The sequence below is a fragment of the Schistocerca gregaria genome, chromosome 3, assembly GCF_023897955.1.
Source record: "Schistocerca gregaria isolate iqSchGreg1 chromosome 3, iqSchGreg1.2, whole genome shotgun sequence".
Lineage (NCBI taxonomy): Eukaryota > Metazoa > Arthropoda > Insecta > Orthoptera > Acrididae > Schistocerca > Schistocerca gregaria.
Genome location: NC_064922.1, coordinates 147693269 through 147719389, shown reverse-complemented (window position 1 = coordinate 147719389; position 26121 = coordinate 147693269). Strand labels below are relative to the sequence as shown.

General features: G+C 37.3%; 1 protein-coding gene across 1 annotated transcript in view; it reads left to right on the top strand.

Moving 5' to 3' along the window:
* The window catches only part of LOC126355795 (splicing factor 3B subunit 3), a 47467-nt gene that overhangs the window by 14225 nt on the left and 7121 nt on the right, over window positions 1-26121 (top strand). The window contains exons 5-13 of the mRNA XM_050006214.1: window positions 1061-1315; window positions 3494-3735; window positions 11494-11672; window positions 11911-12066; window positions 21612-21763; window positions 22762-22917; window positions 25014-25169; window positions 25388-25654; window positions 25886-26080. Coding sequence (XP_049862171.1) covers window positions 1061-1315; window positions 3494-3735; window positions 11494-11672; window positions 11911-12066; window positions 21612-21763; window positions 22762-22917; window positions 25014-25169; window positions 25388-25654; window positions 25886-26080 — 1758 coding nt within the window. The remainder of the gene's footprint in view (window positions 1-1060; window positions 1316-3493; window positions 3736-11493; window positions 11673-11910; window positions 12067-21611; window positions 21764-22761; window positions 22918-25013; window positions 25170-25387; window positions 25655-25885; window positions 26081-26121) is intronic.

Genomic DNA, 26121 nt, shown 5'->3' with positions numbered 1-26121 from the left:
AATATCGTAATGAAGCTATTTCTGTCTGTTTGATAGAGAAATTTGCTTATATTAAATTTTTTTTCCACTGAGGCAGTTAGTTTATTTGAAACGAAGTGTTTCATTCCTTACTATTAGACACTTTCAATCTCGTTCAATTTAAAGTGCAAATTTTCATTTTCTGGGGCGAATGATGTTACACCATAATAAAGAACCATACATGAGAATACAGTACTGGATCTCCAAGAAAATTGGTATCGCGAAAACCACATGAAAAGCTGAATATCAGGTACTTCAAAGTGCATCTGGACATAAAAATGTGCAGTTAGAGTGGAATAAAGCATTTTAGTGTGGTTTATGAAATTCTGATGCTGCTGGAGTAGTCTGATGTCCTGTTCCTTTTATGACACTGAAAGATCTCTTAATGCTATATACGTATGTAAACATTGACTTTTTTGAAGCTAAGTAGGCAAATTTGGTCAGTAGTTTTGAACTAAATATTTTGTTTCAAATATAATGACAGCTGTAGCAGAGTTATGGTTTCTGCCTTCTGTGAAAGAGTTTTTCGATCACAAGGCACTTGTCTAGTGCTTCCTCTAGGCCTGAAGTTATTTCTTAATTTGTTTGTCTTCAATTTATAGAATGCCATTCTATGCTAAATTGTAGACTGGCAGCATACTATGTTTTATTTTTTTGGAGTTGTACAGTTTGCCTCACAGACAACCTTGTTAATTTTTTACATATTTTGAAATAGTCATGCAATTTATTGTGCTTTATTCCAGTGTAAGCTACACAAGAAACTTTTTTATGTATTCCATCGTACTAGCTTTTTACAGTGCTGTGTAGATGTAAACTTGATGAAAAGTTACATAACAATATTGCAGAGTACGAATTAAAAAAAGGGGGAAATTCAGGAATTCTTTCTTTTCAAAGTATACGCTCTGATACATCTGTGGTTGTTTTGTACCTCAGTGTTGGTGATACTTGAATTTGACTTACCTTCATTGTGTGGTTTCTGCAATATTTTATTTCCTGATATTGCAACTTACATCTAGCTTTGATTAATACATTTGTTATACAGGAAGCAGATACGGACCCAACAGGGGAAGCAGCCCATAAGACACAACAGACACTGACCTTTTATGAACTGGATTTAGGTCTTAATCATGTTGTCAGAAAGTACAGTGAACCTTTAGAAGAACATGCCAATTTTTTAGTTTCTGTTCCTGGTGGCAATGATGGTCCAAGTGGAGTTCTTATATGTTCAGAGAACTATCTTACTTACAAGAATTTGGGAGATCAGCATGACATAAGATGTCCTATTCCACGCCGCAGGGTAAGTTGTCAGTATTTGATTGATTGTTAGGGTATTATTATTATTTTTTTTTTAAGTTAATGTCATAGAATGCTCTTTTACCTAGGAATCAAGGTTACCGTTTGCTGCACAATAGATGCATTGAGACAACAGTAATATAAGCTGGAAACCCTTGCCCGCTTTATTTTAGCTTGAAAAAGTTTGTCTGAAAGCTACCAAAGATTTCTTATTTATGTGCCTGTTGAGGATTAGTATTGATAAGCGTGATTAATTTAAAAAAAATTTGCTGTGCTTATATTTTTGCACTGGGTATCTCCAACACTTAAATTATTGAGTGTTGGTCGTAAGCAGTGCAATATTACTTGGAGGTTATTGCATCGTTCATGTGAGATTTGTATCTCATGTGGTGGTTTAGGCTTCCTACACAAGATTTTTGGAAGTCACTGTATTTAAAGTTTGATCTAACATCCCTGGAAATTGTTAAATACCTATGAAGTTAGTGTTACCAGTAATAATGAATTTGTGTCTGCCCACGGTTGCAGAGTGGTCAGTGCGACAAATGTCAATCCTAAAAGCCCAGGTTCGGTACCTGGCTGGGTCAGAGATTTTCTTTGTTCAGGAACTGGGTGTTGTTGTCCTAATCATCATCATTTTTTCATCCCCATCGACGCGCAAGTTGCTTGCACCTGGTGAACGGTCTACCTGGCCTGAGGCCTTAGCCCCGTGACTTTTTTTATTGAATTTGTGAGAACTACAGCCCCCTCTACTACTGTGAAGGTCATTCCCTAATGTGTTAACAGGTGTCCTATCATCCTGTCCCTTCTTATCAGTGTTTTCCATTTATTCCTTTCCTCTGATTCTGTGCAGAACCGCCTCGTTCACCTTATCAGCCCAAATTTATTTATAAATAAATTTGAAATAATCATTCTTCCATAATTTGTGTGGGTCCCTATTTCTTCTCCTTCCTCGTTCTAACAAACAATCCTGTCATCACTAATTCTTTAACTATTCTTGCCAGTGTCAAAACTTATTCTGATTAACTTCACTATTCCTGCCACAATCACCAGTTTAGTTTTCCCACATTTATTCTCCAGTTAGGTGTTATTACATGTTCACACAACGCGTTTTCGATGCTACTCGCAGAATAGAACTTCAGTGGCTGCTAGCCGGGGACTACATAACTGGCCCTTAGTCATGTAGCGGTCCAGCCAAACCTTTTCTATCAAAATTTCTTTTTTTTTGGATACACAGAAAAGATTATGGAGACTTTGTTGCCTGTTATTCCTGTTAGTTGTTTATAACAATGCTGAGCATTTGCAAATCCAGTCATCCATTGAACAGTCTCCCATTGCGCCCTATGTGGAAACATGCAGCTGCTCTCGGAATATTGTCCAGGACAGTAAAATGTACACCCCTATAAGTTGGTTGTTAAAGAATTTAGTCCAAAAGACTGGGTGAAATGTACAGATGCTTGCAAAGCAATCTTACACTAACCGGCTCAAAAAAGTATGCAAAATTTTTGTTACTGGGTGACTAAAAACCCTTGTGAACTTCCACAAAGACCACTGCACGGTCCCATAGTGACAGTTTGTTGCACCGTGTCCTCCACAGGTGTTAATGAGCTGTACTTTTTTGACTGTCGACGTGCAGCTCTTACTCTGAACTCTGTACACTATTGAGAGATGCTAGAGAAATATTTACTCCTTGAAATAGAGTATGGTGAGGAATGACAAGGGGCCATTTGGTTTCAACACAATGGTATTGGATGTATTTTCAGAAATAAAAATAATCTTTGTTGGTTTTTATAATTTACCTGTCAAACCAGGGTCTTAAATTCTGCTCCACTTTTGTATCTCAGGAAAACAGTGCTAATTTACTATGTTTAAATGTTGGTTATATCCAAAAACCTTTGTAGTTAGTTAACTTTTGTAAGATTTATATGATGTGAAATGATTTTAGTTAGAAGACCTTTAAAATATGAATTGAATGTAGTCATATTTGCTGCTTTTTTAATTGACATGTTGATCATTAATAATTGTGGCTCACATTGACATGTTGATCATTAATAATTGTGACTCACATGGGAAATAGATCATCAATTGGTGTGTGCAAAGGAAAAATGTAATTAAGTTACTGTTTAGAACTGAATTTTGTCATTTCCTTAACAAAATAACCTAGTTCTTTGCTTTCTTTTTACAGAATGATTTAGATGATCCTGAACGAGGAATGATTTTTGTGTGTTCTGCAACACACAAGACAAAATCAATGTTCTTTTTCTTGGCTCAGACAGAACAAGGAGACATATTCAAAATAACGTTAGAAACTGATGAAGATATGGTTACAGAAATAAAACTGAAATACTTTGATACTGTACCTGTGGCTACTGCCATGTGTGTTATGAAAACTGGATTTCTCTTTGTTGCTTCAGAATTTGGCAATCAGTAAGTGAAGAGCTTTCAGTATTAATATGTTTGGTTGTAGTCTATGTATTTCCAAGGATGACAAGTACTCTTGCAAGGGGGACTGACTGTCTGAAATGGAACCGTAAGGTTCTATGGAAGAAATGTCAGGGTTGCCCTGTGTGCAAAGATTATGAGAGCTGAGGATTTTTCAAGCCACAAATGTATTAAGTTACAGTACTAGAGGTAGATACTGAAGTAACAACATAAGGTTACTTGTTCTCCAATGCAGGAATAAGTTAGAATATTATTCAAAAGGCAGCACATAGATATGATTACCTGATACAAACTGCGAAAAGGCCTACTGCATCCAATTTAAGAGAGCTGCTTCTGTCATTGTTAAAAAGGTGTAAACAGAATATTTTACATACGGTTAAATCCATCAGACTTGTAGATGAAAATAAAAACAACTTAGGAGACAGTCAAGCATGCGACTGCTGTAGACCATACTGGATGAATTTCCTGATAGTATCCTCAGGGTGCATAAGACCCGGGAGATCTGGGAAAAAAATGGGAATTTTTCAGAATTCCGTAAATTTTTCATTGTTTTAGTTGTCAGTTAAATTTTTCTAACTTTGATTGGTAAGAACCAATACTCTAGCAAAGAATATTATTATATCTCGGTATTGCAGAGTAGTACTGCAGCAATACACGAATAAGGGAAAAAACTAAAGTTGCAAAGGAAATGGACCATATACAACACAGTGCTCATACAAGTGTCTGCCAACAGCAAAATATGTCAAAGACTTTAGGAAGACTATGTAATGTTTCATAACAAATTTCCTCCGATGACCATGTCGTCACTACTGTTTACAATAGATTTGTTTGAGCGGTTGCGAGCGAGCTTACGCGCATGTTCATTTGAGTTGCGTATGAGTAGTACATTCTTCAGTTTCTGGCTACAGAAGTGTGGTAGTTAGCTGTGTAATCAATAGCAGCAAGCAGCCAAATATCAGAAAAAATTATACTGGTGCACTGAAGTTGCCGTATTCACGTACGCGCATCAGACCAGGAACTAGGGGGTTGGGGCAAACAGAGGTATCAGCCCCAGGTGACAGTTTCGGGGGGGGGGGGTGAGGGGGGGCAATTCATATTATTGAGGAAAAAGACCTTGTTTCACAAATCATCCAGCATTCATTGGTCTATCGATTACTCATATGAATTTGAATGAATCATAAGTCGACTTTTGAATGCATGCATAGTGTATTTGATGTGTGCCAGAGTCCCCATTCTGTATCGTTCATACTGATTGGTGTAGTAGGTTAGTCTCAGTAGTGACGTCATTTTTGGTTCTTTATCGAAATAGCCTATTCAGTAAGCAGAAGACTTCTTACCGAACAGTCCTCCCACTGATTTTACAACAATTGTTCTGAGAGGTTTTGGATTTCAGTCTGGCCCTGTTGATCGGTGAGCTGTGGTTTACATAGAACTATAATTTCTTATTTTACACATATTGGATTTAGTAATTGTGTTACTAAAGAAATAACCAGAGGTTGCATCCGGTTGGAAAGCGAGTTCATAATAGACTATTTTCCTTTGTCAGAATTGTGGTTAGGTTTAGGTTGCTACTGTGAATGATTACATCCAAAAGAAACGTTTTCGGTCAATATTCTCTCAAAATACGTGTTATTTTTATGCAAATAAGAGTTTAAAGATCATTAAATATCAAGGCATCGGCCCTGCTTATGTGTGAACTGACTTTACTAGTGCCTTTGTGTACTTTTCTCACAAATGGGTTAGTAATTATAGAAATGTGTTTACAACTTTCAAGTAACAACGGAAAGCAATTATGTGGAGCCTGATATTCTAATCTTCCAAACTATCACGCATTTGAGTTACGCAGCACCGTTTGACATCGGTCAGCCTACGTTCCTTTACATAATACTAAAAGAATCGAGCTCTGTTTGTCTGTTGTTTGACGTGGCCAAGTGGTTAGCGCGCGGGAATGCGAAACAGACGCAGGTTCGCGCATGGCTGGATTTAAAAAAAAAATTATTCTTCCCCCCCCCCCCCCTCTCCCTCTTAACGTATTCACCATGTTCTGAGACATTGTTACTTGTGTAAGTTAAGATTTTATTTATTTATTTTTTTGTGTAATATTAGTCATTACTTACATGTAAGAGCACACTTCCTCGGTAATTATTCCGTGATTTCTGTGTGTTAAAGATACAAAATATGAAATATGTTGGAGCTGAAATTGCTGTGAATGAAACAATGGACAGTGACATTTTTTTTCTTGTCAGAAATAATTCACAATTTTTTCCGAATATGTAACTATTTCCAAGTATGTGGTTAGACAAGAATCTGAGAGCATGCTTTGAAACTCTCAGAATCAATTTTTTATATGTTGTTATAGATGTATTAGTACAATGTGGTACTACACACTATTTCTAACTCATTTTATGAAACGCAAAATCCAAATCACAATGTCAGTGTGAATGAGAATAAGATGACATAATGCAGCATTTATGACAATCTGCAGAATACAGTCAAATACGCTATCATTATTATGCATGCATGGAAACATGCAGTCAGAGAAACTGTAAAAAATTTTATGCATTTCAGCTGAGAATCATGGAAATGGGCATACTGCATCTGATACTGTTGAGGAGGAGGCAAGGGCAATGAAGGCGGGCACGTCAGCTTGATGGAAAGTGGCGTCATGTGTTATGACAACGTTAACACAATATTCGGTACTAGGAAGAATAGCACACCTGTGTTGTCTGCTAGCCATTTTGTGTTCGTGCGCCCCGCAGTGGGCATGCGCGGATTTGCAATCGCTTGCTTTTGATTGGCTTTTATTGGGGACGAGTCTATATGAGCTGAGCAGAATAAATCGAAAATGGGAGAATGCCAATCGCTGTTCATGTGGATGACTGGATTTGCAAATGCTCAGCATTGTTATAAACAACTAACAGGAATAACAGGCAACAAAGTCTCCATAATCTTTTCTGTGTATCCAAAAAAAAGAAATTTTGATAGAAAAGGTTTGGCTGGACCGCTACATGACTAAGGGCCAGTTATGTAGTCCCCGGCTAGCAGCCACTGAAGTTCTATTCTGCGAGTAGCGTCGAAAACGCGTTGTGTGAACATGTAATAACACCTGACTGGAGAATAAATGTGGGAAAACTAAACTGGTGATTGTGGCAGGAATAGTGAAGTTAAACAGAATAAGTTTTGACACTGGCAAGAATAGTTAAAGAATTAGTGATGACAGGATTGTTTGTTAGAACGAGGAAGGAGAAGAAATAGGGACCCACACAAATTATGGAAGAATGATTATTTCAAATTTATAAATAAATTTCATATTAACTACTTTTTGATCTCTAGCTTCAGAAGCTAGATAGTATGAATGAAATATGAAACTATTTGCCAACATAAAACTTATTGCTTGCAGTAGGCCTAATAGGCATTTGATATCGGTGCTTCGTGAATTATATTCTGTAATGTCATGAAAATTAAACATTTGTGCAAAAAATCTAGTTTATTTGGTATGTGTAACAATTGCTGCAATATTAAACAGGCCTACTTCGTTTTGTATAGCAGTGATAAAATATACATAATCAGATTAAGAACCACATCAGTCTTGGGTACTGTTTGTATTTTCAGCTTTTCTAGTATTAGGCAATGACCTTCCGTTTTCTCATGTAGCAAAACGTTGATGAACTTTGATGAGGTAATAGATTCTTTTCCACCGGCCGCAGTCTAGTATTAGGCAATGACCTTCCGTTTTCTCATGTAGCAAAACGTTGATGAACTTTGATGAGGTAATAGATTCTTTTCCACCGGCCGCAGTGGTCTAGCGGTTCTAGGTGCTCAGTCCGGAGCAGCGCGACTGCTACGGTCACATGTTCAAATCCTGCTTCGGGCATGGATGTGTGTGATGTCCTTAGGTTAGTTAGGTTTAAGTAGTTCTAAGTTCTAGGGCTCTGATGACTAGATGTTAAGTCCTATGGTGCTCAGATCCATTTTTTAGATTCTTTTCCAGAAAGGAAAGTATGCCATATGAAACTGTGGCACGATTGAAGAAATATGTGTTGTTTTGCTTGTCCCTTGGCATTATGCGTTTTATGTATCCTATATTCAATTTTGTCGCACAAAGCAGCAAGTTACTAGCTAATAGGCAGTAAAGGGTGCAAATTTTCTGAAGAGTTCTTGTTCTGCCAGTTACAAAGAGTCCCATCCAGTACTAATTGCAGATTTTTTAAAAAGGGGCTGACTGGGACCAGGAGAGGCATTCCAGGACATGTTAATTTCCACTGGCCTGAATATAGTTTGATGGCACCCATTACTAAATATTACACGTTCGAATTCCACAGAGCCAAATATAGATGTGCGATAGAATAATGCTGTGTGAAGAGGCATGGCACTGCACTTCGGCGCACTTAAGACCAAATAACATGTCTTATGTTCCCTCGGACATATGTTTTATGCATCAGACTCTTGAGAAAGATGTGTGCTATAAAATGGAAGATACTTTTGAAAAGTTGATTTCTTAATTTTTTGGTGTCCTGCCTCAAATGCTCAAGGGAGGGGGAGCGCCACTATCTAATATTGTCCCAGTTCAGAAATATCGTAGATCCAGACCTTATACACAGAGCACTCTTGAGTTGTTGTGAGGATGTGGTAGTCTCCACGTGACCCCTGTTTACATTAAGTGATTTTGCTTTTTCCTTCATTGCTCTCATGTCATTCCTGACAATCAAGTATTAACACCTTGAATAACGAAGTTCTTTGTCGGTTTGTTAAAGAAATGTCTTTTATTAATCTTTTATGCTGAGGCGGTCAATTTATTTGAAACAAAGTGTTTAATTCCACACTATTGGCTAGTTTCAACTGTTCACTGCATTTCAAGTTCACATTTTCATCTTGTAGCATGTATGGCATTGTGAATCTATACATATGAATGTGCACTTCAAGCTGAATAATGCATTTTAGTATGGTTCGCAAAATTCCCATGCTCTTGGAGTATCATCCAATGTCTTCTTTCTTTACGACATAATGTAAGATCTTTTATGTTTTATATGTACGGGCTTCCTGCGTCATCGTAGCTGTGCAAGCATGGCAACACCTGTTATCTGATGCTCTCTGGCAACTGCTGAAAAGAATATTTCTAACAGGTCATAGGAAACTATTCCAAATGGTTGTTTGTAAAGCGTTACTTTCAAAATAAATTTCCTGTTGTGCAAGATGAATTATGTTTGAGAATGTACAATGAATTTTTTTAAATCACAGGTGTTTGACTCTCATTCAAAAATCAATCTTTGAGGATGGCCATTTAGAATATTTTCAAGCCCATTTATTTCGTTGTTAAAAAATTTTCTTGGTACACTTCTGTGATGTATCTTAAAGTGAAACACATGCAAAAAAAGATCAACATTATGTGTGAAGGCTTAGCTTCTCTCACAGCTTGTTAATCTTAGAGACCAATATTATATATGAAAGTTTTTGTTTTCCTTTCTTGTAGCAACACTATGTATATTAATTTAAACCATTCCCATTTCCTATTTGTGTGTTTGTGCTGCTTAAGTGTTGTTGCTATTGGCTGACTACATCATGTGTCCTATGCTCTGAAGATCCACTGTCATCTGCTGGCGAGATGGCTTGACATGAGCTACGGCTGGCTTACAAAAGTTCATTGCAATCTTGATGTCAATACTTCAGAAAGTAACATATGGTCTTTGGTGGAATTCTAATTTATACTTTCATAATATGAAAATGTGCAGTGTACATGTCGCTGCACGTCAGACTTATCTTTCCAAAACTTTTTTTTTTTTTTTTTCTCCCCTGAGTTTCGATTTCAAAAGTGCTGGGAAATTCTATGCCGGTGTATAAAACCACAACCATTGAAAGGATTGATAAGTTTTACACTTCCAGGAAAAAGTATACTATTACTTAACACAGAAAAGGTGTATTTTCATCTGGGAGAAAGTGTATTTTTAACCAGGAAATCTGGGATAAATCCAGGAATTTTTTCTCCTCAACCATGTATACTCTCCGTATATCATACCAGATTGTATACTTGGACTTGCTACTATGGTGTTTCCCTTAACTGGAAGTGGGGTTGCACTCTTAACATGTTCTTCACTTAATAGTTTCTCCATTTGTTCCTCACTGCATAGTTGCACCCATATTTGCTTGTTAAACTTTTGTACTTTGTTCATTTTTTGCTGTAACCTGTCCCTTTATAATTAAAACTGATACTAGCTCATTGATTTTTCTCTGATAGTTTTGTGTCTTTAAAAATTGTTTATTTTCTAGTGTAATGTAACTTAAAAATTTATCTGAAAACTTGTTACTAACTCTCCATTAAGATCTGCTCCATGGAATTCCACAGGTTCCATCCACTCAAGAAAGTTTTCATGCTTACTTGAAATGTCTTAAGTTACAAAAAGATGAAATTGTTGGCCAGAACTTGGCTTTGGGGGGAGGTGAGTTGTAATTCCGATTACTGTCTATACATAAAAGTAGGATGAACTTTGGGAACTGTTAGTTCCTTCTTGGGAAATGAGATTTGAGGAGGGTTGGAAAGGAGAAGGCTACTCTGATCTGTGGGATCCACCAGTTGATTGATATGGTGAGATATGATGTGCAGGCATTAAGATGTAATGGTCAAAAATAGTGCAAATGTACAGAGATCGGACTAAAATTGGAAACACGTAGACATGCATACACCAATGTGGTTTCAAGAGGCACTGGATCAAAAGATTTATACAGCATACAAAGAAAGTGGAAAATAATCATCCACCCAGTGACAATGCAGACCAAAGGGCTGTGTTAATGTGATTGTGATTGGTGGCTAGTGAAGGTGACAGTGGCAAAATGAAAACTACTACTTGACTCACTGCAGAACTGAAAGTTGCACTCTCGAACCCTGTCAACGCCAAACAACACTGAGCTCTAAAAGCAGGGAATCTTAGGATGAGCTGGAATTCCAAAACTACTCATCACTGTAAATCCCTGTAACAGAAAAGTGTAGTGGTGAGGCAATAAAACCTGGTTTATGGTGAATGGAAGAAAATTGTTTGGTTGAATGAGTATTCTTGCACAGTCTTCAGAACTTCTGGTTTCATCCTAAGAGTGAAATGTGGATGGGGTTGGTGGTGATTTGGGCAGCTATGTTGTGGCATTCCATTGGTACTCTTAAGGGTCGCATTACTGTCTATGATTGTGTAATCATTTTGGCTGTTCAGGTCTATCCGATGCTACAGTGTTTGTTCCCCAATGGTGATGGGTTCAAAGATAACAGGGTCCCTGTTCGCAAAGCTCACATCATCCATGACGTTTGTTAGCACATGGATGAGTTTTGGCATCTTCCCTGGCCACAGGTCACCAGATCTCAATATTGTAGCTTTATGGTCCACTTTGAAGAGAATATTGTGTGATCACTACATGGAATTGCCACCATTTTGCAGAAGGAATGATAAAAGATTACGTTGAAAACTGGGATGACTAAAAGCTGTTTTTGATTGCTCGTGGCATTCCAGCCCCATATTAAGTGTGGTAATGTGTTGTGCTTTCAATGTTTCTGTATTTTTAATTGTGACCTATGTACACACAAATAGGAAGTCAACATTCATTTGAAAAAGTGTTATTTTTCACCATCACGTGATATTTTGAAGTGATGGAATTTGTTTTTGTGAGATTTTAAGTTTTTACAATTTGTGACTAAACTATTGAAAATGTATACTAGATGATAGTCTTATTTTTGGTCTGAAAATTGTTTAAATTTTCTTACAGTTATTTGTACCAGATTGCACACTTAGGTGATGACGATGATGAGCCAGAATTTAGCTCTGCAATGCCTTTGGAAGAAGGAGACACATTTTTCTTTGCACCAAGACATTTGAGGAACTTGGTGCTGGTTGATGAACTTGATTCTTTGTCCCCTATAATGGCTTGTCAGGTAGCAGATTTGGGTGAGTTTCCTTTGTTTTACACTGTAATAAGTATTTTCTTTACATAAGTTCATAGTTCCTTATGATGAAAGCAACCGTTGCAAGGGGGGCTGCGATTCTGTGAAACCTGTAAGGGTTGCGTAGAAATGCAGGGTTGCCCTGTGTGCAGAGATTATGAGAGCTGAGGGAAAGTAATTTTTATTTATAAGTAACATTAATGTGAATGTTTGTAGTTTCAGTGCTATTTTTGTCCCAACAGCAAATGAAGATACACCACAGTTGTACATGCTTTGTGGCAGAGGACCTCGCTCTACTGTTAGGGTCCTTAGACATGGTCTGGAAGTGTCAGAGATGGCAGTTTCAGAACTTCCAGGCAACCCCAATGCCGTTTGGACAGTGAAACGAAGAGTTGATGGTGAGCATTTATCTTGTAAAGCATTAATATCACAAGGTTGTAAGACTTTGTAATCCCATCATTAGAATGTATTGGTTGTTGGAAGTGTGCTTAAATTTCAAATTCTAGTCTCAGTTTGGACATGAAATGTGCAAGTTAATACTAAGATGGTTACTAGTTAAACAAAGTCTCCCTCATGGGTGTTTTTTTTTTTTCCTTCGTAAGTTTGAGAATTTTCAGCCTTGTCAATCAGAGAATATTTACAAATCCATCTTTCTCCCCTTCCTGCCATTTTGCCTAGGCTTGTACCTATGGTTCTTCGCTGTACCCTTCATTTTAAGGAAACTTCCTCAAACTTTTTCCCACTGTCATGCTTCTGTATCTGTATTTCGCTAAAGAGATTATCTCCTAATTTAAAAAAAAATAAAGACTGGTTAAGCTGAATAATCACCCAACTATTCCTGACTATACCTAAAGGCAGAATTAGAGAGGAATAAGACATCAGAGAAATGTTGAAACCTGTTACTTAAATTAATAGAGAGGGATAAATATTGCCCAAAGTATTGATGCTTAAGCTCAAAAGTTCTTGAAATATAAGTGAATAAAATTGTTTAAGCAACAAGCAATGACGTATTGGGAAATGAAAAGCAGTAATTAATAAGAGGTGTAATTTGGTCTGACGGCAATTTTTCGAGCCAATTTTAGTTTGATCTATGGCAAAAAGTGATTTCATCAAAATTCTGTTTTATTCAGGAGTGAGAAGAGAAAATAAGAGTTCTGCTCGTACTTGGGTCTTTGGTAGTAGCAGGCACACTCAATAGTTTCTTAGGTATATATTTTAACAATGAAAATAAGTTGATCAATTTTTAATCAGTAGTTCAGATTCTTTACCAATTAATTGGCCAATGTATGTTGCTTTACTTACATATTGGTTCGCACCATTATTATTTTAAAAAATATATTAAGTTAATATGTTATAATTATGTATTTTGGAATTCTGAGCTTAATAATAGACAGACTGGTGAAATTGATAAAATCTATCAAACACCAGTTGATTTTTCTTTCAGGCGGCCTCACTGGGTAGAACTGAAGAATATGGCAAGCTTCTGAATAAGGTGAGAACTAATAGGGTAAAATAATTGTATTATTCAATTCTTAAACTGGGTCCACGAGAGTGGGCAATTGAGACAATGAGCATATACCCATTAAGGCAAAAGTTTCATTCTGTAACACACATTCATATCGAGATAAATGTCTTTAATAATATTACCCATTTAAAATAGAACGGTTTTCAAAAGTTTTTTCGAGGGAGAATTGGCATTCACAAGCGTTGTGATGATAATGCTTTGGTCCGTGTTGCTGACAAGCACTGATAATAAAACAAGGCACTGATTTATGCTTGTGGCTGCTAAATGTTTATTCTTTTACACCCAGTTTAGCATGGTCATTGATTTGCTTGTGCAGTCAAAACTTTAAATTATTAAAAAAATGATTGTTGGACAAGGCAATATTTCACATAACTAGTTTACGCTAAATGGACCATCTTGAATATTGTGAAACTGTAACCATATGCACAACAACCCACAACCACTAACAAGCATGCTGAAAACCAAAATCTCAACAACCGTAAATCAGAAGCACTTACAACACCCAATAAATCTTTGGGGAAGCACGTGACAATACAGAGTATTGTGGGTTGCTGACACTAGATTTCTATGCAATAATACACCAGAAAATAGTCGTTTTATGACCTAAACTGGTTGTGTAATAATTAAATACATGTGTGCAGCCATGATTTTTAACTGTTTTCACAAGCTGTACTCCGCCACCACCTCAAAAACATGTAAAAATTGAAAAGTTGCTTTTAGGAGTATTCATGGTTGCAGAATGAAACTTCTGCAGTGCAGTGTGTTATGAAATAGCCTTCTTGAGAAGTAAAATTTGCTGGACTAGGTGGGACTAGTTCTGGACCTTTAGTTTTGCCTTGTTCTGCAGGTTAATATTCCAAACTGTTGTTTCAAGCTTCTTTCCATAGGAATATTTTGCTGCTAATTCTAGCAGAATTTTTCATCATTTGTATAATTAATATGTTAGTCCTGTTGCTGCATCATTCATGCTGGATGTTGTTACAAATTAAGTCCCAATGGGAAGACATGTCCAGAAGAGTATAATGCAGTGTGATGAGTCTTAATGTCAAAATTAAATAGAACATACTTCATCCAACTTCCCATTTGTGCAGAGGCAGTGGGTAAAATTCAGGTGTGTGTAGTAAGAGTACTGAATAGTTACTCTGTACATTAGCTGTTCTTGCAACAAATACTGTGACATTATAAAGACTTACAAAATACAGATGTGAGTGAGCCCTTCCTGGTAATGTCCACATAAATTCTGTTTTTAGAATTGATCTATCCTATGCATTATGTTAATTATTGCAATTAATATTATGTGACCACATATGCTGAGCTCAAACAAAATGAGGTATCTTGAACAGAATGACCTCATTGCAAACTGGCGTGGGTTTTGGAAACATCAATCATATGAAACTCAGTTGTCACATGACACACTGAAAACTTTGGATCAAGACAACCAGGTACTGCTGTATTATTTCTTGATTCCCAAAACCATTTGACTCAGAACTATACCTATGCATATTGTTAAAAGCTCTATCATATGTGGTATAAAGTCCAGTTTTTCACTGGATTGAAGATGTTTTGGTTGGAAGGATGCAGCATGTTATCTTGAATAGTCATTGTCAGATGTAGAATTAACTTTGGGTGTGCCCCGGGAAGAAACTGTGTAAATATTTAGTCAGCTCTTGATAATATTTCAACATGGTGCAGACATGGCAACCTGCTCTAAATGTTCAGAAATTTAAAATTTTGCACTGCACAAAACGAAAAATGTAATATACTAAGACTGTCACTGTTGGAATTGGCTAACTCCTACAAATCCCATGGTGTAACATTTTGTAGGGATATGAAATGGAATGATCACATAGGTTCAGTAGTGGGTAAGGCAGTTGGTAGACTTCGGCAGTTTATTGGTAGAATACTGGGGAAGTACAATTAGTCTACAAAGGAGATTGCTTACAAATCACACATGCGACTGATTCTAAGATATTGCTAAAGTGTGTGGGACCTGTGCCAGATAGGATTAATAGGGGATGTTGAATGTAAACAGGGAAGAGCAGCATGAATGGTCCCAGGTTCATTTATTCCATGGGTGTGACAAGAGATACTGGACTGGAAGACTCCTAAAGATGCCTTAAACTATCCCAAGAAAGTCTATTAACAAAGTTTCAAGAACTGGCTTTAAATGTCTACTCCAGGAATATATTAAAACCCCCTAATTGTTGCTCACCAAGGGATCCTAAAGGTACTATTAGAATAGTTACTCTTCGCAGAGGCATTCGAAGAATAATTCTTCCTGTGTTCCATATATACCTGAATAAGAAGAAACCTCAATAATAGATTAGTAAAGGTAGTTAGGTGAAGAATATACATAATATTGAAAAAGTTTGCTGTCTGATTTTCTATAACAGGCTGTGGTAACTACACAAATCACTGTTGTACTGAAGCAGAACAACAAATTTTGTAGTGTTTGCTTATACAGGACAGGATATACTTTGTATTAATTCTTGCAAGTAGTATTTTGTGTCCCCATTTTTCTTGATGTAAGCAATGTGTTTTTGAGAATTGTGCATATTCAGCATGTGCTCCTGTATAACATGGTTGATACTGATTTACTGTGCCTGTAGTTTAATCTTAAAGTTGGGCATTTTGTGGAACTTTTGTATTCCAATAATTAAAAATTATGCTGGAGAACAAATCTGAAAGACAAATAGCAGTCAAGAGTTAACTGAAACTATGGCATAAATATTGTTAAAAATAGTTTGTCTGGCATTCGTTCCACAATTCTGCAAAAATTTGGATAAGAGGAGAATGAATATGCTGCAGTAGACGAAGAATCTAGGACAGCACTTGCTTTTGAGCAAATAGTTTTCTAAGAGCACTTATTTTCAGTATTCTGATGCGTTAAATATGGCTTTCTTAGTAGAAACTGAGACTTAATTATTGTGTGGACATTTTAATGTGGCAGTTTCAGGTAGATATGTCGTGAACTGTTGCTTAAGATAAAAGTTGGGCCATTAAAAAATCCTGTGTGTACTCTGCTTACCAATATTTACTCGTATCTAAGCCTTCCGGTTTCTGTAATTAAAAAAAAAAAAAACCCACCTGCTGCTTAGAATAGAGTGCAAAGTAACCGGAAGTTCGGAGAAATGTTGGTAGGTGCCGTTGAATATGTGTAGTGCTACACAGGTGTGCTTTGCAGGCACAAAGATAAATACTGGAGCCAAAACCTCTGTCAGTAAATAAATTTTTTTTTAAAAAAAAGGTGGGAGACTAGCTTTTTCCTCCGCCCCGAGTTTCGACCATTGCATTTTCATACATTATCCAACAAAGTAAATACAAATTCCGTATTGTTCATCTTTGAATGTTGCAGCATTTCAATGTACTACGAAAATCTGACTGATAAGACTGTTTGGGATGTTTGTCAATAAGGTCAACTCTACATTCTGAATTTTTTCTTACATGTGAGAAGATATGGTTGCAGATAGGAACTTACATGAATTGTGAATCACATGCAGTATTCTCTTCACCATAAGAATAATACGAATATAAACATTTTGCCGTGTATACTTTCGTGTTTGCTGCTATCTCATTTAAATCCTGTCTGCCTAATAAACTAAGAAACAAGAGTATTATTCTTATGTGTAATAGTGATAGTCAGAAATGAAGCACGGCAATTGACTAGATTTTTAAATCTAACACAACTCTAATTTCTGTGCAGAATGTAATGTACGAAAGAGGCGCCTGCAAAGTGTTTCAAACAGAGAAAAATTTTCGCTTAACTATTGTTCAGAACATCTTCGATCATGTGCAGTCTTATTATTTGGTTCTTGTTGATCATCATCAAAGAAAGCAGCAAAGAAAACGAATAGCAGTCTCTTGCCATTGTTTTGCTAGTGAGACGATTCCTCTCTTTTTAATTGTAAGCGGCGGTAGTGTGCACAAAAGCAAGCCATGCCGTGAGTGGCGGCAGGTCATGAACATTCATTATCAGAATGCGACAATGCATGACAGTACAGTAATGAATCTTCAGCTTAGTGATGTAAACACATGTAACAAAGAGAATGGCACTTATCAGATCAAAGAAAAATAAGCAATCAATTCAAACCAGATGAAACACGTGAAAAAGGAAGGGTACCCGTATAAATACGGACGGAGTGCCTGACGCATAGTAATGGCTACCTGGTAAAGCTTCACTGCTAAGCTTACAACTCGAACCAAACTACTGTAGCTCTATCGTCATTCATTTGACCTAAATTGTCTCATAATACTATGGACCAACTTTGTTTAAATTCAAGGGGAGAGAAAAGTTTCAGGCCACACCTCCAAATCTAGTGTCTCAAATTTCAGGTGCGGCTTAGATTTGAGTATATATGGTAGTTTCGTGTTACTCATTGTTTTTGTCCTTTGAGATGAGTGAAGAGACTAATCCTGATACAGCTTACGGTTAAAGTCAGACTTCCAGGGCATAAAGGCGGATCTGCTGTCCTACAGCCAGCCCTGTGAGACAGAGGCAGCGTCTGTTCCCAGGCACTTCTCTCCCCATGGTGGTACAAATACATTTGTTCGCACTTGTGGTTGCCGTGTTGAAGTTAGTGCCTACACTACAATCTTTCATATAAATTAGTGATCATTAAAAGTTGTCAAGTCAGTGTTGTTCAATGAATAACTGCATTATACAGCAACACTAAATCACTATTTAGGTAACTTTGCTGTGAATGTTGGGCACTCCGAGGTGTTCCTTGTAGTGGAATACTTGAATTCTGCTTGCTTTTTATGTAATGAGCATAATTTCAGGGTATTTTAACTACCTACAGCACTGTACAAGACTAAAAATTATACAAAGAAAAATCTTGTTGTAAGAAAGATAGCTTGCCACACACCATAAAGCCTTTCCCCAGTCATTGAATTTAGTTTGATCACAGTATAGCCTAATTTAATTTGCCTCACATTGCAGTTAAGAAATTGTTTACATGACCATCTATTATTCACTGCATCACACAAGCAATTAAAAGTTCAAGAATATTTCTGCCAATTGCCTTAATGATCTACTGTACTATTCTCTGTACCAAACATTAATTTCCTAGTTAATCTTCACCACCAGATGTCTGCAATAGTGCAATGAGATCCTCACATCCTTTGAGTAAATAAGTTATCTGCCTGTGTTCTGGGTAGAGATCTGTGATGTTGTCTGTTGATTTGCTAGAATGAAAAGAAAAAAATAATTTGCGATTTGAGCAGTAGTTAAGTACTACTTAAAGATATGAAACAAAGTGCAATGCATGCAGATTTTTAGAATGCACTGTTTGACTCTGCTTTTCCATGTTAAACTGCCGCCAAATGTACAGACAAGTTTAATTTTGGTTGCAACAGGTTAGATGATTTGCATAGTGGTTGGTCAAGATGTGCCCCCTACCCCAAAAACTATTGCAGAAGTGCATAAGATGGTCATGGGGATCACTTACTAAAGGGGCGAGAAACTGCTGAAGTAGGGATGTCATCTAAAGGGGCGAGAAACTGCTGAAGTAGGGATGTCATCTAAATGGACGTATCACTTCTTAACAGTGGTATTGGTTGTGAAAAATTATCTTCTAGGTGGGTGTCACATCTCTTAATGCAGGATCAGAAATGCATGAAAATGGAAATGTCAAAACAATTTGACCTGTTTTCAGAGAAACCAACAAAATTTATTTTGCCTGTTTGTGACTGCAGATGAAATTTGTTAGCATTACTGTACCTCTGAGAAATAGCAGTGGAAACATGTTGCATATTGTTTAATCACCACCCAACAAAGCAAAGGCAATGTAGTGGGATGGAAAGATCATTGTGTTGTGTCTTTTCTACTGGTCACAGTATAAAGATAATACTAAGCTAACCCTCTGGACCAACTACAGAAAAGATACATGGAAAAATACCAGTTTTGGCAAGGAAGCTCAAGACAATGCATGTGTCAAGTGGCAAAAATACTTAAACTGAGATATGTCTTGTTGCCATATGTGCCTTATTTGCCTGATTAGGTGTTTAAAATTAGTTGTAACTTTTGACAGTTCAGTGTAGAGTGAATGGAGGTAAGCATAGTTGCAAACATGTGCTGAGGTGACGATAAAGCAAGTAATGCTCTGCACAGAATCTATACGGCTCACTTGGCTGCACAAACAGTGAGCCAGAAGTCTTGATTCTTGTACATTTTATAGCTTAATTCTTTAGCTTCGTGATGAACTGCCTATCTTTTGTAAATGATTATAGTTATTCTGATATTTTGATATCAGGTACACTACTGCAAGAAATTCCTAAAGTTTGCAGTGAAAATAGGGATTGCTTCGAATTATTCTACAAGGCCGGAAGGATATTTTGAGCCAGACAGCAATCTTGAGAAACAACATAAGTACAAAAGTTTGGTTTTTATTCTGTGGATGGGCTTTTTCGTAAACTATTGCCCTGACTTGCAAGTTTAACACTGTTTTAGGATCCTGTGACAGTTCCAGCTGCACTAGATGTTAGTGGGATTCGTATTTGTAAACTCTGCTGTGTTTTGGCAAATGAAGCAATTTTAATGTGGCAATAGTCATAGTTACATACTACTCAAAACTCGTAATAGTACTTCAAGAATCCATACCTCATCAACTACCATTTTGGTATAGATGACAGCTCGAGGTCAATCCTGTGGTGTGACATTTGGAATGGCTATTTTTGTCAACATTTCAACCTCACTGAGCATAAACTTGCTTACTTTTCACCTAGGCCCATACATTCTCAGTTTGATTTAAATGTTATACAGAAAAAGCCAGCTAAAACTATGTCCTATGGCATTTGCCAGTTTATTGACCTCGTACAATGGAGTTTTTGGCTTGTACAGCACTAAAAGTTTCATTAACTCGCACCTTGTATGTGCTAGGTTGAACTTCATCCAATGAAATATTTATTTGTACCCAGAGCAAGATATCCGGTTTCTTCCACTACATTGTTGGAGCTTTAGCCATCACAACAGAGGTATGGTGCATTGTCCGTTACTGTTGCAGGGTGTATATGATCTGGAAAAACTCGGGAATTTTTTCGTCCGGGGGGAAAACCTGGGAATTTTTTAGAATTCCTGGAACTTTTCTTTGTTTTGGTTACCAGTTAAATTTTTGTGATTTTCACTGGTAAGAACCAATACTCTAACGAAGGATATTACTGTATCCTCCTTCTGCAGAATAATGCTGCAGCAAAAAAAACACGAACGGGATAAAAAAAAAACTTAAGTTGCTAAGGAAATGTGCCATATATAACAACAAAACACAATGCTCTTACAAGCGTCTGCCAACCAAAGTGTGTCAAAGCCTTTAGGAAGATTGTGCAGTGCTTCCTAACAAAAAATTGCCTCTGAGCGTGACATGACAGCTGCTTACATTTGATTCATTTGAGCAGTTTTGGGTGGGCTCTTGCGCATGCGTAGTACAGTCGCCTATGAGTAGTACCTTCTCCCGCTTCTGGCTACAGATGTGTGGCTGGGCGCCACTATCTAAATTGCTCCGGTTCGGAAATATCGTACATCCAGGGCTGATGCATAGAGCAGTCTGAGTTGTAGTGGGGAGGTGGGTAGTCTCCACGTGACCTGTTTGTTTAGTGATTTTGCCGTTCCCTCTCCGTTTATTGCTCTCACATTAAATGAAAACAAAACAGATTTCTGTGGCCGGGAGCTACCAATGTTAATTAAAATATGTTCGCATAATTACGGAAGGCTAAAATATGTTAGTTTGTTTTATTTCCACCTTTCTGACAGTTGAGCATTAATCACCTTGCAGAACAATGAAGTTGTTTTTGTCAGTTTGGTAAAGAGATTTGGCTTTTATTAATATTTTGCGCTTGGGTGGTCAATTTATTTGAAGCGATGTGTTTAGTTTCACACTGTTGGCTAGTTTCAACTGTTCACTGCATTTCCAGTGTCCATTTTCTAGCTCGTATGGCATCAAAGGATACTTCAGGAGCATCGGAATTTCGTGAACTATACTAAAATGCATAATTTGGCTTATAGTTCACAATCGTATGTCCAGATTCGGATGTAAATTTTCTTGAGTACCAGTATGCGCACACGACGTTTTACTATTTATTCATGGCATGGTAACAGTTATACTGTACTGATTGAACTTTTGGCACTGTAGGGAAAGTCTCCTTGCCATTGATGTTACCTGGGAGTGGCAGCACATCACCTCCGGTTAGCCAGATGTCAAAAGTTGCAACTAATTTTAGTCATACAATAAGTTGGGGTAGTTACTGCAGGCCTGGATGAATCAAATATCAGAAGTAATTTTATAAAGGGTGCTAATGTTTAGAGAAAAGTGGTCTAACAGTTCAGTAATATTGCATATAACACAGTGGTTTATTTGTGTAGTTGGAATCTTTCTGTATGCTGTCTTCTGAAATTGCCTGATGATGAACTTTTAACGTGTTTTTCAGAGGAATATGATGCATATATCATTGTGGCATTCGTAAATGCAACTTTGGTTCTTTCCATTGGAGAAACTGTAGAAGAAGTGACAGATTCTGGATTCCTGGGCACTACGCCAACACTTTCCTGCTCAGCATTGGGTGAGGATGCTCTAGTGCAGGTGTGCAATCAGTGGTTTATCCTTTTATCTGTTCACTTAATATTTATGACCACATTATTCATTCCACTTCTTTTTCTTCCTCTTAATTTATCTTCACTTATATCATACCATAACCGGAGTGAAGCTGGCAGAGTGCTTACCAACTGTGGAGTTGTGATGAGCAGGAAAATGTGTGCGCCCAGACTACATCTGTGCAAAGTGTAATAAGCAACAGATTTGGAAAGTGTTGAAATAGCACTTTCATGGCAGGAATAGTCACTTTTTCTACATTCTTACTGAAAGAATACCTTATAGAGTTAAATGAGAATAATTCTGTGAATAAAACCCTGCTTATCACTGTTCTAGAACGTGACAGTATCTCGTAAAAGTTATTAGTATAAGGGAAATACAGATTGCTATTTACCATACAGATGACACGTTAAGTTGCAGACATGCACAGTTCAGACACTTACTCAAAGCTTTCAGCCACAACCTTAGTCAGCAAAAAATACAGAAAAACACACACCATCCACTCATAGAAGCAAGCACACCTTACACACATGATACTTGTCTGCTTTCCGTTACTGGTACTTCACAGTTGACTTTTTATCCATCAATCAGTGGTGCCAATACACTGTAAAATGTGTAAATATAAAACTGAATTCTTTACTTGAAGCTGTGGCTTATTGTGCCAGTCACTGTACAATTAACAAAAAAGATAATTCTGGATCTTGGGTGTCTTCAGAGATCAAGTTATTGTAATCTTTTAACATTTACCCAGAACATACTGTTTTGTGCTGATTCATACAATGTTTGTGCAAAGACATTGCAGTAGAAACTCTTCCCTAAATTTTGGGATTAAGCACAAAAGCAAGATGGCATAAATGAAAATAGCCTTCCTGCTCTATCAGAATTTAAAGGCATTTGTGTTCCAATTAATGCTTTCTTCTATTTGGCGCTACAGTATTTGTTGTCTGATGTTATCTAAATGAATCCAATAGAGGTTGTGTATGTTCCAGGTTTACCCAAATGGAATCAGACATATCAGAGCAGATAAACGTGTCAATGAATGGTCAGCTCCAGGAAAGAAGACAATTGTAAAATGTGCTGTCAATCAGCGGCAGGTTGTAATTGCACTGACAGGAGGTGAACTTATATATTTCGAGATGGATCCTGTGAGTACTTTCATAATAACTAATTTTGTTAGAGTAATTTTATTTTAGATTGTATTGATGTGTTTCTTGTGCTTCAGAGTTTGGCAAGAGGAAGCTCACCTATAGCTACTAAAGAAAATGATAGATTTTGTGAAAAATTGCATTGCTTGCCCTGGGAATAGTGAATAGTGTCTTGAGGGCTTACAAATACTGGGTGTACTTAACATCTGGGAACACTTTTCAATTATTTATTGCACAAGAACCAAACTTTGTACAGATATCGTACATATGTCATTTTGAAGAAAAACTCTGAAAGTTATTTTCCGTGTATACCGCCACAGCGTAGTTTAGCAAGTTGCCAATAGTCAGCGCTAGTTGCCAACATGATGAGTTCAGGTGCGGTGTGAGCTTTTTGTGTGTTGGCGCTCAACAAATAGTGTGCTACAGCTGTTTAACGGATGTTTAGAAAAAAGTACGGTAAGAAGCCACCAACAAGAAAGGCCATTTACCACTGGCACAACAAATCTGTTAGGGACAGGTTGCTTGTGCCCAGCAAAGAGAAGCAGATGTCCCAATGCGAGTGAAGCAAATGTGGAGTGCGTACGAGGGACAGTCATAAGGAGTCCAAAGACTAAGACATGTTGCAGCAATAACTGATGCCTCAATTGCAATCGAACTCTCCATTCATCGTTCAGCAGGATGGGGCTTCACCCCATTTTCATTGTGAAGTTTGTGGGTATCTGAACACAGAGCTGACATTTTGATGGATTGGCCGTGCTACAGAAGGGGTCAGCTGTTTCATGAAATGGCCTCCCCGATCACCATATTTCACTCGGTGTGATTTTTTTTTTTTTTTTTTTTTTTTTTTTTTTCTGTGGGGACACATTAAAGATCTTATGTATGTACCACCTCGACCATGTGATGTAGCAGAACTCTGGGTGAGAATACGGGAAGGGACGGCCACAATCGATGATGCCATGCTCTGACAGGTATGGCAAGAATTTGATCACCATATTGATGTCTCTTAGGTCACACATGGTTCGCATATCAAATGCTTGTTCAAAAAAAAAAAAACTGAGTTTCTCTTTGAAATGCAATATGTATGATATCTGTACAATGTTAAGCTCTTGTACAGTAAAGTGTTCCCAGACTTTGTGCTTCCTGTATTTAAATTACATTTCAGCAAATATTAACTGCAGTCACTTTAGTTGCAGACAAAAGTAACAGTATTTAAAGAGTGAGAGAGTATTGCAGAGTGAAGGTGGATGTCAGAAAAATGTAGTTAGGAAGCACTCTGTAATACTTGCTTATACTTTTGTAATGACGTGATGTGTAGTGATTAGGTATATTGCTATCAGCATTCCACTTACGAAATTTCACCAGTTTACACCTTCAGTCCTCCTTGTAATTGACTAGGTAATCATTGTAAGTTGTAAACAGACTTGATTGTAGACAGACTACTGCACACAGCAACACCATCAGCATCATGGTTGTTGATGGTCACAAGATTGTGCAGAAATAAATACCCACTTGTCGCCTCCATATGAAATCGGTTTCAGTTGGAGTGAACTCAAGTGTGTACAGGTTCAGTTCACTAATTTGTTTGCTGTAGTTTTGCACAAACATGTCAGTGTAATTTTTACTGTTATTGTAAGACGACTGGAGTTTGCTCCAATAGCTTATTTATTTCTTAAGCTGAGAGCTATTGTAATGGTGCAGTCCAAAGAAGGGGGAGGGGGACAGCATGTGTACAGTATTTCCATCTTCAGTGTTGTGCTCGTATCTGCTGTTGGCAGCTACCATCAGCTTGTTGAAAAATTGTGCAGTAGAAAAGTGGCTCCTGGGAGAAATGTATTGTAACTTTTAGAAAGCTGCCAAGAAAGCTTCTTAAATCATGTCATGGCTAGTTATTAAAATGAAGTAATAAGGCAAACATCATACGAAGGTTTCTTTATAAAAAATGAACTTTTGCAAATGACTGTAGAAGGATTAAGTTTGTCAATAAGTGTATGATGAGAACCAAAATAAAAAAATAGTTCAGCAATTTTTATTACTTGAAGTTTGTTCTGTTTACCTTGATAACATTGTTTACATTGTGGTGTTATCTGCTGTTATAGACGGGACAGTTGAATGAATTCACTGAAAGGAAAGAAATGCCATCTGAAGCAGTTTGTATGGCACTTGCAAATGTTCCTCCAGGTGAACAAAGATCACGATTTTTAGCTGTTGGTCTTGCTGATAACACTGTCAGGATAATTTCTCTGGATCCATCAGTAAGTTATAATTTGAATTTTAAGCACTTAGACTAGTCTGAGATAGCCTCTAATGCACATTTAGAAGTTATTGTGGATAGTTGTTGTTATTATGATGATTTTGTCCGTGTTTCATCTGACTGCTGCTGCTGCAAAAAGTTACACTGATTGTAACTGTTTAAGATTGACCTTTATTCTCCACATAAATTTTTCTGTCATAAGACTGTATATATTTTCAGGACTGCTTGTCACCTTTGAGCATGCAAGCACTACCTGCAGCAGCAGAATCCTTGTGTATTGTTGAAATGGGAGCTGGCGAGGGTCAGGAAGGAGAATCTGGTCCAGGTGCTGCAAGCCACTTGTATCTCAACATTGGCTTGCAGAATGGGGTGTTACTAAGAACAGTTTTGGACCCAGTGACTGGTGATCTCTCAGACACACGTACTCGATACCTTGGATCGAGGCCAGTGAAATTATTTCGCATCAGAATGCAGGATAGTGAAGCTGTAAGTGGTTTTCAGTGAGTGGTTGCCAAGTATAATAGTCATTAGAATGAATTGTACCTTATCTTGCTCAAGTTGTTGAACTGTGCTGTTACACATTTTCTAAAATATCCTTATAAAAACTCTGCATAAGTGGTGTTTTTTTTTTTATAAAAACTCTTTGCATAAAGTGGTGGTTTTTTAAATGTGTGCTCGAACATATAATTGTATAATTTGTAATTTTCTTTGTTTCAGGTGTTGGCTATGTCCAGTAGGTCTTGGCTTAGTTACTATTACCAGAACAGGTTCCACTTGACACCACTTTCATATGAGTCTCTTGAATATGCATCTGGTTTTTCTTCTGAGCAATGTCCGGAGGGTATTGTTGCAATTTCAACCAATACACTTAGAATTCTGGCCCTTGAAAAACTGGGAGCTGTGTTTAACCAGGTAACACCCTAATCTGCATTTGGATGCCGAAACTTAAGCTC